The sequence below is a fragment of the Cryptomeria japonica genome, chromosome 5, assembly GCF_030272615.1.
Source record: "Cryptomeria japonica chromosome 5, Sugi_1.0, whole genome shotgun sequence".
NCBI lineage: Eukaryota > Viridiplantae > Streptophyta > Pinopsida > Cupressales > Cupressaceae > Cryptomeria > Cryptomeria japonica.
In genome coordinates, this window is record NC_081409.1 from 156,029,330 (window position 1) to 156,043,116 (window position 13,787).

At 36.3% G+C, this 13,787-nt stretch overlaps 1 protein-coding gene across 1 annotated transcript in view; it reads right to left on the reverse strand.

Moving 5' to 3' along the window:
- Positions 1-13,787, reverse strand: part of LOC131067636 (kinesin-like protein KIN-14I) — a 220,913-nt gene that overhangs the window by 176,142 nt on the left and 30,984 nt on the right. Inside the window, exons 2-5 of the mRNA XM_058002729.2 lie at positions 1,174-1,501; positions 854-953; positions 521-702; positions 250-365 (exon numbers count right to left, since the gene is read on the reverse strand). Coding sequence (XP_057858712.2) covers positions 250-365; positions 521-702; positions 854-953; positions 1,174-1,501 — 726 coding nt within the window. The remainder of the gene's footprint in view (positions 1-249; positions 366-520; positions 703-853; positions 954-1,173; positions 1,502-13,787) is intronic.

Below are 13,787 nucleotides of genomic sequence, written 5' to 3' on the forward strand. Positions count from 1 at the left end.
TCAAAAAAGTGAGAACTCACGCACCAAATCATCATTTAGCTCCATAAAATGTGTAAACATTTATCTCATGAATAAAATAGAGGGGATAAGATGTTAGTATATACAAGTTTTGCATAAAATCCAACAAAATGGGTTATGGAAATCACATGTAAATTCAATATTAACTCCTTAAACAAGAAAATGCAGTAACATCGATCTTTTGGTTGAGAAAACGTTCCTATTTATGAGACTGGGATATGAATAACTCACGGAAGTGATTCATGATTCTCAACATGGCCAATTTCAACCAAAATTTGTAATGCTGCTAGTTGTACCCCATCATCTCTTTCAACAGGATAATTACCAATCAAGTAGTCATGTTGTGACTACAATAACAATAATAGCACATCAATTGGCCTTACAACCATTTTCAGAGGATTCACAAGTGATGAATTCGAGAAGAATAAAAAATTGGAAAGAAAAAAACTTCACAAGCTTAAGTTCTCTTCACAGCTCATAAAAGTAAGTGTTGTGCAATTACCTGGATATATGTAAGCTTCACAAATGTAGGTTCTGTGATGGAATCATCAAGATCACAAAATAAGCTTTTTTTGAAGACCAACTTAAACTGAGGGTTTTCAGTTTTTCTTTGTTCTTTAGCTGCGTTAAATCCAGCCAAGATATCTCCCACATACTTATTTTTATCCAAGATAAAGTATTCTTCTGATTAAAAATACTAACTGTCAAATGGAGCATTCTTAAAGAAAAAAACTCATTTAGTTACAGCTGCAAATCTATCAAGTAATAAACTTTAAAACCTTTCCAATAACCAAAATCAGAACATAAAACAACAATTCCCAAACCATAAACTGACCAGCCTCAAGCTTCCCACTTTTTGGAACTCCTGCCATCTTTCGACATTCAAAAAGACCAAATGTTGTATAGGCAGACAACTTGATAATTCCAGCAAGTTCCTGCAACCAATTAAATTAATTATTTAATGGGGCAAAGCTTGCAAACACAATGTTCTCTATGTAACACTATCTAGCTTAAATCTGCTTTTGGTTATATCTTCTGCTATGCTTTGATCGAAACTTGGCTTGGGATAAAATCTGAGATTCCTTAACATGTTGTAACTAATTTATGGTCACAAATAGAAGGATATCTGCAATTACTGAGGAGGTGTTTCAATACCTGCACTGCTTCAACAATAGTAGTGGTTAAATCATAAGTAATATCTTCATAAGTTTCATCGAGAAAGAAAACAATTGTTTTAAGCTTCCTTCCAACCAAAATAGCTTCTAACTCTTCTCTAGATGGAATGAACTTCCTTGGACCAATTTTCACAGAGCGCTCAAGCGAATTTCTTGCTGTCAAAACCACTGTATGCATTTCACAGTCATTTTCCCATGCTTTGACAACATCATGAATATAATCTAGAAAAATGGAAGCAATTTCAGTTCCGGGACACATTGCTGATGCACACAGGTATATAAGCTTCCATGTTTTACATAAAGAAGTCCTGCAGAAGAACAAGTTTTCCAATGTTTAACAAGCATATAATCTCTAACAAGACTCAAAGCTACACAAACATTATATTCTCAATCAAATAAACAAATATTTATATACACAAAACAACAAAAAAAACTAAACTCAAGGAAATGTACAAAAACTTATCAGGATGAAAACAAAGAAAATCTGAGCACATTGGCTTTTTATGGAAATTACATAAAAAAATGCTTTAATGTGAAAGTATTTAATCTCTTGAGTATATCTAGATTAAAACTATTAGTGTTCTAATTTCTCTATTTCCATGCAACACATATAGTAGAACCGTTCTTCAAATTATAAGAGGAAGATCCCTGAAGGCTAGACCTAAATAAACTAGAAAAATAATTTACAAGTATGCACAATGTACCATTTAAATGGAGTTTTGCATTAAATGTAAATATCTAATTGACTATGTTTTTGCCTTGGATACAAGCACCAAACTATCAACAATCAACACCTGCAACGATATTTTCAGAATTAAAGGAAGGTAAACTATCAAACACAAACAAATAGACACGAATTATTACTGGCTAAATGTGATAACCCCTACGGTATCACCTGATGTAAAATTCTTAAATAATATTAATATATTAAGAGGAAATAAATCATTAGATATTGATTAATTAAATAAGGTTATTATAAATAAATGCTTAAAATGTTAATGTATTTAATATATAAAATAATAAAGAAAAGCATTACTAAGTAAATGATAAAAATATCGATGTATTTAATAATAAGAAAAGTATTATTAAAACAAATTATTAATGCAAGTTATAAACTAAAACTATTAATAAGAAAAGAGTTATTAAACTAAATTATGAATACAACTATACGAACTATGCAATTACGAACTAAGACTACCCCCGCACGAAGTGGTGCGACGGTAATCGCAGCCTGGGCTGTGACCACCATCACATCCCTTCGTATAAGAAGAACAGCAGCACATGAAATAGGGGAGGGGAGGATAGGAATAAGATAATGGTGACTGCTGCGTAGACAGAGGAAAGGGTGAAGGAAGGAAAACAGCATAAGCGTCACAGGTACGTGTATGTGTGTGGATGTGTGTACCACACACACACATACAAATATGCGTTTAGTTTGTTAATAGTTATATCATTACTATTATAATGTGTAGTACAAAATTATTATAATGTGCTTTTAATAGTTATGACATAATTATTATAATATGTATGTACAGAATTATGTCATCATTATTACAATGTTGTAGGTTACAGAATTTTAGCATAATGTTGTATGTCACAAGATGATAATTTAAGTAATAATGATAATGTGAATTATAATGACATTGATAAAATGAATTTTTATGAAATGTGTTTATCAATGAATGGCAATAATATGATTATATGATGGAGGCTATTGGGACGAAATTCCCGTAGCCTAATTTAGGGATTATGATAATCCCCGGTAGGCAATATATACTGAATATCTTTATGCATATATGTATGACTTGGTTGACAAAGTTCATCCAAGAAGAGACGGATCTGGCCGGTTCTCTCTGGTAGACTTGGATGATGAGATGCATCATCCAAGGCAAGGAATTAGGTGATTTCTCATGCATTATCCTGGTTCCTTCTGATGACGTCCTGCGACCTGCAAACAATTGATTTCACTTTAATAAATTAATTTGAAAAATTAAATAATTTAATTTAACAAATATTAAATTTTATTTACGATGTCTGGCTCGAGAAGCTCTTTGTGAGATGTATCTTTAAAGGTTTTTCGATTGATAGAGGTGAGATGATCTTAAGTTTTACAAAAAACTTTGGGCGGCTTGCACAAAATGTGGGATTTTGGGAGATTTGACTTTCACTTCCTTTTGGCCAAAAGAAACTGAATGTGCGATTTCATTTGGCCCTTCTTGGTGTTTGCCAATTTCAAAGCATTTACCCCTTTTGCGCGACTTTGAAGTCATTCAATATTTCGGTCAAATTGAGGGTTCTGCGCGAGTTTAGACATTTTCAGCCTAAAAGGCCACTTTGCAAACTTTATAAAAATAACGCCTTTCCTTCTATTTTGCGATTTTCACCGTTTACCCATTTTCGGGTTGGAAGGGTAAAATGCAAACTCATAAAGTGACACCCTGCCTCATGTATTGCGCGATTCTCCTTTCTTGCCCAGTTTCGGGGTGAAGAGACTTTTTGCAAATGTTAAAGTTTAACTTTTTACATCATTCTGGCGATTTTCGGGTCAAGGACCACTTTGCAAAGTCACAAAATTAAAACGCTTTTACCTATTCTCGTGATTTCACTTTCCTACCCAATTTCGGGGTAAAAGCATAAAATACAAACTCATAAGGCACCTTCATTATACATTTCGCAATTTTCATGATGTTTGCCCATTTTCGAGCTGGGAAGACTTTTTGAAAAGTGTTTTAAAAGTTAATGCCCTGCCTCATTTTAGCGATTTTTGGGCAACAGGGGCGTTTTGCAAATGTTGTAAGTTTAACACCATTTTGCATCACGTGATTTTTCGTCTTGGAAGGGTCTTTTGCAAACTTTAAAATAATGCCTTCTCCTTCGCGTTTTCGCGATTTCGGCCTGAGTGGCCATTTTGCAAACTTTAAAATAAGTTAAGCGTTTTTACATCATTTTCGCACTTTTGGGTTAAAAGCCCTTTTTGTAAACCTCACAAAAAACGCGCCCTACTTATTTTATCTATGATTTCAGGCTGTTTGGTATTCTGTGCAAATTTACGCTTTGCAATTTTCAGGATTTTGAGTCATTTTGAAAGTCGGCATGAAAGGTATTTTCGAGAATTTTAATGGTTTTCGGCTTAATAAAGACTATATTGCACGATTTTGAACACTATTTGAAGATTTTTGGCTTTCTGGAGCTAATTGCGAGACCTCGTTACTCTTGGTGTTTAGCAAACCCAGGGCTTCTTCTCTTCCTCTCTGCGAGAAGTGGGGGTCCCTTGTCATTGACGGGGTGAGTGTACGATACACACAACAATATGTAGACTAAAAATTTCCTTGAAAAATACTTCTGCTATTTGTCGTGCCTTATACTATGTAGATATTACAAAAAAGTGAGCATACTTGGTAAGCCGATCCACTATCACATAGATGCAATCCTTCCTTTGTACTTTGGATAACCCAATTATGAAATCCATTAATATGCTTTCCAACTTTTGATTAGGGATGGTTAATGGCTATAGAAGACTGGCTAGGTGGTTTTGTTCAGTTTTTCTCTTCTGGCAGATCAAGCATTCTTGTACATATTTCAAAACATCCTGTTTAAAGCCTTTACAAGAGTACTATTCTCGTACTTGCTTGTAGGTTTTAAAATATCTTTGGTGACTAACTAACGAGTTGTCATGGTACTCCTTCATGATTTTACTCTTCATCTTTGAATTGGGTACGAGGAATATCCTATCCACGTATAGAATGATTTCTTCAACTACTTTATATTCATCATCAGGTACATTTCCTTCTAGTATCTCATTGGCCCGCAGATATTTTGAATACTCTACAATGATGCAATTTTTTAGATCCCCTATGAGGCTTGTTATGGTGTTAAAATAAGGTCATCTAGACAAGACATCAGCTACTACATTATTGGTCCCTTTGACATACTCTATATCAAAATCGTAACCTTGGATTTTTCTTACCCATTTTTGTTGGCGATCATTCAAATCTTTCTAATTCATGAAGAACCCTAGGCTATAATGATTTGTTCTAACATTGAATTTTCTGCAAACTAAGTATTGTCTAAATTTGGCCAAGGCATGCATGATGGCCTTTATTTCTTTATCATAGATGTAATAGTGTTTCTCGTTTTTTGTAAGCTTATAGCTATCAAATGCTATAATGCTTATTTTGCATGAGAAATCACCTAATTCCTTCTCTGAAAGCATCGCAGTGTAACTCAAAGAGTAGTTTAAACTTTAAATTCAGTGATGGCTAAGACAAGGCATGAACTAATTGCCTCTTTTAGCTTCTCAAAAGCTTGTTGTGATACTTCACACAAAGGCTCCCTTTTTGGTCAAGTCTGTGAGAAGTGTGACTATCTTAGAAAAGCCTTTTACAAAGCACTTGCAATAGCTACATAGTCCCACAAAACCTCTAGGTTGAGTTGAAGTTTTAAATTTTGGCCATTCCTTGATGAATGTTTTCTTTGTCTACACTTACTCCCTTTGCATTCATTTTGTGACCTAAGTAAAGGATCTCCTCTAGGCCAAACTCACATCTTGACACTTTAGCAAACAAGGATTCTCTTTCCAAGATACTTAAGACTTCTTCAATATGTCAAAACCAAAGAAACGGGACTCAAACTCGGCGCGAACTTGGCAAGGGTGACTCGACTCGGGACTCGGATCGGCTAGGACTCGACAGGACTCGGCAAAGTGAAAAACCCAAGAAATTTAGCGATTTTTAAGGATTTAAAACTTGTTTCATGCACCCTTTATTAAACAAACCTTAAATACACAATAACATCATCAAATAGAAGTTAATTTGATCACATACACAAGTGTCAAGTATACATCGATCACATTATGATTAGTATAAACACAAATTGTAGCTGAAGGAAATAGCAACCAATAACCATAGATATATAAATAGTGTCAAATGTAAAAATATTACAAAACTCATGGAATATGAAATCCATGACATCAAAATTCAAATGTTCCAATTCCACACATATATCAAAAGTAAAACAACTGCAAGTCTATGGCTCAGAGGAGCCTGGGTCCTTCCTACGAAGGCGTCTAACCCTAAGGTAGGTCCTGAATGCGTCAGCAGCCATACTCTCTACCCGTGACTCCATTCTACCCTCACCAACATCAGCTGTGTCTGGCTCTAGCTCTGGCTCTGGCTCTGGCTCTGGCTCTCCTCATGCTCTAACCTCCTCCTCTGCCATGGCTACAACCTTAGCCTCTCTATCTACCTGGTCGATCCAATCTAAGTCCTCATCACCAAAGATAGGATCTGTAGCCTCACTGATCCACTCAGATTCTGGATCAACCTCCTCTAGCGTGATCGGGGTGTTGTCATGGTCCATAACCTATTTGTGTCTAAGATAGAGGTTGTAATGAACAAAAACTAAATCATTCAACCTCTCCACAGATAGTCTATTGCGCCTCTTGGAGTGTATGTGCTCAAACATTCTCCAATTGCGCTCACAACTGGAAGCACTGCATGGCTGGCTCAAAATACGAATGGCTACCTGTTGAAGATTTGGTGTTTTAGGACCAAACATCGACCACCACCTATCTGAGATGAGAAAAAGGAAAAAAAAAATCAGCCCCATTTGAATAACATATAATTAAAATTATGCTCTTAATTTCATAAAATATACATTTTACCTGGCTGCATTTTTGTCCTATTTTCTTTGCAAAGCTAACGAGAGAAGACCTCCCCTTCAGCATTAGAAAAAGCCTCTAGCTCCTGGACTATACTACTGCTATGACCAGGCGACATTCGCTCTATCATTGAGTAGAGCCCACTAAGAACCTCCTCATTTGCCTTGAAATCAGGGCAAAAATGGAATGTCGGATTGAGGTAATAAGCAGCTGCATGAAGGGGCCTGTGAAGTTGGGTCTGCCATCTCCTGTCAATGATATCCCAAATGGGATGATACTTACTCTCATCCCCTTCATAGGCAGATTTGATGCCCTCCTTGGCCCTATCCATGCCCTCGTATATGTAGCCCATTGCGGGCTTCTCCCCGTCAGCAACACGTAGGAGAACTACCAAGGGCTCAATGAACTACAAATATTGTGAAACAATATGTAATATCAGTTAATGTAAGTATGAAATTGTTAATGAAAATGAGCAAATAAAAGAAAAATACGAATAAAAATAAAAACTTAAAACTTAAAACATAAGGTAGAAATTAGAATGCTTAAAAATTCTACCTTCACAATCTCAGCACAAGGGGTCCAAAAGCCTGGCTCATCAAAAATGTAATCTGCAACATCGACTCCTGCAGCACTCGTAGCATAGGATGAGGAAGTCCACTCCTCACCAACAAACATACGTCTCAAAGCTGCCTTACTCTGAATCAAGGATTGCAGTGTGATGAAGTTAGTGGCAAATCTAGTGATTCCAAGACGAGCCAACTCCTTTTGCCCCGTGTATTGCCTCATTAAGTTAAGGACCCATGCATGATTGTATACAAATTTGCAAATATTTTTTGCCTTCTCTACACATGTCCTGATCCATGCAATCTTACCAATGTCCTCCAACATGAGGTCAATGCAATGGGCGGCACATGGAGACCAAAATATAGATGGGTGCCTCTCCATCAAAAGTTTACCTGCAACAACATAATTTGCTGCATTATCGGTCACCACTTGTACTACATTCTCCTCACCCACTTCATATATGACCTCCTCTATAACCTCACATAGGTAAGTGGCATTTTCAGAATGTGCAGAAGCATCAATGGACTTCATGAACATGGTGCCACCTGAAATTTGAAAACAAAGCAAAAACAGTGATCAATGATCATTCAATAAATCTCAACTCAAAAATAAAATATGAATCATTAAATAAAATTCAAGTTATTCAATCACCTGCAGAAGAAACAAGAAAATTTAGGAGTGTCTGATTTCTCCTATCAGTCCAACCATCAGTCATGATGGTGCAACCCTTCTTCCATATCTCTTGTTGATCCTCTAATGTGGCTTTTACATCAACCATCGATTCTATCAAAATTGGGCCACTTAACTCGGAATCAAAAGGGGCTTTGAAACCCGCCCCACAAATAGCAATGGCATCAACCATGTTCTGCCAATAACGAGACCTATCACAAATAAATTAAACAAGATAAGAATAAAATTATAAATATTAGACAAAGTCACAAAACAAACTAAAAATATTAACAACTTAAAAACTTAAAAAATCAAATAAAAACTAAAAGGAATTAGCTGGCTGCGAAGAATGGAATATTGCAATAAAACCAAAATCTTCGAATTGCACCTTTAGCCTTATTGTGTACCTCTTTGTTCCAAGCCATTCTCTCAAGTGAAGGTTGGGCACCAAGAGTAGTGCGTGGCTCAAAATACGAATCCATCCTAGATTTACGAACTCTAGGACCAATGGTTGGAGTTGCACTGATACTCCCACTAGCACTGACACTACCGGCAACAGAAGCACTAGCACTCCCACTAGGACAATATGGAGGCATGGAAGAGGCCTCTCCAACACAACCAATGTTAGTCTGAGCCAACTCCTCCCTTTGCCTCTTCTTTATTTCTTTTCGAGTCTCAAATGTGTCTAATAGCACTTGGCACTCACGGATTGCCTCAGGAAGTGCTTTTGTGCAAGGCTCTGCATCATGGCCACGTATGCTGGCAAGGTGGTATTTCAATCTATTTATGCCTCAATGAAAGATTGTTTTACAAAATTTATATTTCGCCTCTCCTCTTTTTTGCCCGGGAAAAGGTTCTATATATTTTCAAGCTGGATCTTTTCTACTCGGGATTGCTCTATGAGGAGGATTGGAACTAGACCATGTTTTCAAAAGTTGAAGGTTGCTGGAATAAGACACAATTACAAAAAAAATGAATATTTGTCCATTGTTAAATTATAAATTAATTTAATACAAAAAAAAATATAATAGCAATGTTTTGATTTTGATACAAAAATCAATGTAATAGAATTTGTATTCTTTTTTTTCAAAGTTAGCAAACCTACCATGTAGATTGTTTTTTTCATTTCAAAACATAAAGAAATCAGCAAACCCTACAATGTACATTTTTAAACAAAAAAAAATGTACATTGTAGGGTTTGTTGATTTCTTTAAGTTTTGAGAAAACAAAAAACAATCTACATGGTAGGGTTTGCTGATTTATTTGAAAGAAATGAATACATATTACAAATGTTTAAAACAAAAATGTAAATTTTGCTTATAAAACACCAAAAAAACCAAAAAATATAAATCTTACCTCTTATAAGAAGGTTGAAATGAAATGCAACCTCTTTCCAATCCTCTCTAACAAGCTTTTGATGCACCAAATGCAAGTATTACACTGCACCAATGTGATTTGTTGAAGAAATTCTACTCCTTGCTGGTTGCCCTACTATGCTCTCTTCTTTTTCCTCACAACTCACTCTTCTCCTATTTTTTCAATAGAATGAAATGAGATGCCTTTTAAAACTTAGCATAAAATATAAATGAAAAAAAAAGCAAGTAAAACCATTTTTTAACATGTTTTATTTTTGCTTTTTCGGCAGTTTACGCAGGCCAAGTCCTGGCATCGGGACTCACTGGGTCCGAGCCAAGTCACCAAGTCACGTGACTCGCCATGACTCGGCCAAAACTCGCCGAGTCCAGGTCCGAGCCACCTAGGACTCACTGAGGGTGACTCAGCCCATGACTCGCCGAGTCCGGGTCCGAGCCACCCAGGACTCACTGAGGGTGACTCAGCCCATGACTCGCCGAGTTTTGGCGAGTCATGGTGAGTCATGGAACTGCTCCTCCCATGTCTTGCTACAAAAAGAATATCATCAAAGAATATAAGTAGGAAATTTCTTAGTTGTTTGTAAAAGACATGATTCATGCATGACTGAAAGGTGGCTGTGGCAATGGTGAGGCCAAAAGGTAAGACTAAAAAATCAAACTACCCATAATAACATCTAAAGGTAGTCTTAGGTACATCTCTCATCCTTATTTGGTGGTATCTTGATCATAGATCAATCTTGAAAAAATATCGAGCTCCATGAAGTTCATCAATTAATTCATCAATCTTTGGTATAGGATATCAATTTTTAGTTGTCTTCTTGTTTAGAGCTCTATAATCTAAACACATCCTCATAGTACCATCCTTCTTTTTGACTAGTACTGCACAAAATGCAAAAAGACTAGAACTTGGCTAAATATGTCCCATTTCTAGCAATTCCTTAATAGTTTTTTAAGTTTCTTCCTTGAATCTGCAAGGATGTCTGTAGAGGACGGTGATCACAAGTTTGGCTTCTTCTAATTCTATAGTGTTCTCAAACCCTCTTCTTAGGGGAAGACCCAAGGGAATATCATCAAAGAATTTCTTGTATTTTCTCAAAATAGGATGGATATCTATGTGATTTGCTTGCTCTTGGGGGGAAGATTTATCTAAAATGATCAACTGTGCAACCCATTCTCCTTGTTCATGTCTAAAGATTGTTTCCATTCTTTTGCATGAAACCACTCTTGAACATCCATCTGATAGTCCTTCTAATATGACCTCTTGCCCATTGTGTTGAAAGCAGATTTCTAAGTTTGGAAGGTCCATGGTGAGGCATCCCAAAGAGTGAATCCAAGATGTTCCCAATATCACATCATTTTCTAATGTAACGACACAAAAAATCCCCTTTGATGGTGTGATTTCCCACATTGATCTCCAATTGGGAAATGATTTTGGTGCATTGAGCTATAGATCCATTTGCTAGGGCTACTTTGAAACATTTAAAATCCTTGGCTTCTAACTTCCTTTTTGATACTAGATTCTTGTTAATGAAATTGTGGGAAGCCCCACTATCTACTAGAGCAATTACCTTTTGTCCCTTAAGAGTGCCCTTAATTCTAAAGGGTCTATGTGTAATATCCCTTGCCCAAACTGACTGATTTTGGCTCAAGGAATATTGTCAAACACTTTGTATGTTGTCTTTCTCTATTCTGATTTTTGTATTTCAGATTGTTTGATACACTTTGAAAGTTGCCAAGAATTTTAGGAAGTTCACGAATGATGTTGACAATACCTCTTACAATGAACTAGTATGCGAGTGCAATTCTTTTTGGTATTTTCAATGCATATACATGAAAACTAGATATGGAATGCATACCTACAGCCAACTGACATTTCGACAAACAACTGGCATGCAACTATTATGCTGATCATATATGCTATTAAAAGGACATTTCGTCAAACAAATGGTATGCAACATATATCTTCTTTATTGAATTCATTCCTAAGTACAATGCTGCTATGGATTTGCCAAGACTAATTGGCTTACAAAAAGACTACAGCAATGCCATTCTAAGTTATCACTTACAACAGCAAAATTATATGCCTAAGATTTCAATACTAACTACTAATAGTTGCAAGAGGAACCTGATAATAGTGATGCTCAATGATGGAGATGAAAGTTGCAATCGGAATCAAGCACAAATACTATAGCGCGGCACTGTTCACGTGCACTGTTCACAGGTACTGTTCATGCATACTGTAGCAGCAAGAACAAACTTTAAAAAGAACGATTACTAATGGCTGCCAATGAATCTTCAGGTCTGCACTCGATAGTCCTCAATATTCTTCAAACCCTTTCTGTTATTCCTTTACTTTAAGCACAAATAGAACTCCAGAGTGAAGCTCTCCTGAAATGCCAAATTCAGTGGATATTTCACCACCTCAAATGGTTGCAACACTGAAGAATTGACGCTCTCCAATGGCTAACTGAAATCAGAAACCCTTGGCTTCTTCTCCCAATTTCATATCAAATGCAATTGACAATAATCCGATTATAAGAAAGAACCTCTCATGTTAATTTATTCTTTCCTTGTAGGAGCTCACTTACTTTTCTTCCCAATGTGGGATAAAAGATTTTCTTATATTTGCACCTTATAATATTAAAGTGACTTTATTATTATAAGTTACTTTATAACTTTATAATAACATCAAAATATTTAAATAAATCACTTAAGTGACTTAAACTTTAATATCTCTTGAAATACTTGTCAGATTGCTATGCCGTCTAAAATAGGAATCTCTCCTCATAATTCCCCATGTGACCAAACAAATTTTCTAAAAATAGAAAGGGTCCATCTCTATTACCCCTGACTTACTATACATAGTAGGTATGGCAAATGGAGTCCAAATGATATCGAACAAAGGCCAATTCCCTGAATGTTGGAGAAGAATCAATCCTCAGAGGACCCTCTAACCATCCACATTAGCCTACGAGGGTCCAATTATAGGCTAATCATTGGCTAGCATGATGTCACTAGCTAGAAGGGGACATCACACTATGTTCAAAGATTTGAAAAATGAGTGCTAAAGTCTTGGATTCATCATCATCAAATCTTGCCCTATTACTAAGGTTCTCATTTGTTTCCTCATCGGATGTTGCTTCTATTGTGTGCACTCTTCCTCCTTTGCATTGGTGATCTCAATCCCATGGTTCTTTGCATTTAAAGAACAAGTTCTTCCTCCTTAGGTTGTCTCTTTGTTTTTGGGCATCCTTTGTTTGACATGAATGACCCGACATCCATTTCTCCTTACAGAAGAAGCATGTGTATCCCTTATCTTCTTTCTTATGACTTTCATTTCTATGGGGATACTTAAGAAAGTGTTTTTGATGGATGATTTTTAGGCTTGTCCTTGGAAGGGTTGGTTTCAAATTTCATGGCCTTTTGGATTGCTTCTTGTAGATTTGGGGGGTCTAAGGCACTTACTATACTCTTGATTGATTCCTTTAGTCCCTCTAAAAATTTATATGAGTCATCTTTGGGAGATTTTAGGTACCATCATAGCTAGTTTTTGGAAATCAACGGCATATTCTTCTATTGTTCCAAGTTACTTTAGTTGAGTGAGTTCTTTAAAATACCACTCGGGATGTTTTTGATCGAATCTTGTGATGATTTTTTGGGTAAACTCATCATAGGTAGTAATTTGTTGGTGGCCTTGAGTAATGAGGCCATGGTGCCACCAATCATGAGTTATCCTTGCTAAATGGATCACGGTGAAATTAATAGCATTCTCTTCAGTCATAGGACTAAGAGATAGGTAGGTATCTAGTTTTTGGACCCATGATCATACTGTGCATTTCTCAGAACCATCAAAGTTTGGAATGGTCATCTTACTTACCCTTTCCTTAAGGTATCTATCGGAGTGCCTTCTTCTCCTATTAGGGGTAACTCAGGTTTTTGCTTCACAATAATCCCTAAAGGATATACTCCTTTGTACTTTGGGGTCTAACATAGAGTATATTTTAGCAAGATCCTCTATGCTATCTATAGCTGGATCCTCTTCTTCTAACATGTGTTCTTCTCTTGATAAGAAAGGAGGCATGGTAGGTCTAGGAGTTGACGCCCTTCTGAAGTGATCATTTTCGAAGTGATTAGAATGAGTATCCCTCCCATTGTTTTGACTGGATCTAGAATTGTTATTATTTATGGTTTGGATGGCTTGGAGGAGAAGTTGGGTTGTTCTTTCGAATTTTTCATTGTAATTAATGAGGATTTGATTGCTTTTCTCCATGAAAGCCCTCAATTTGTTGCCCAATTGTTCCCCCATGGTGGACGTAACCCCCCTCCTAT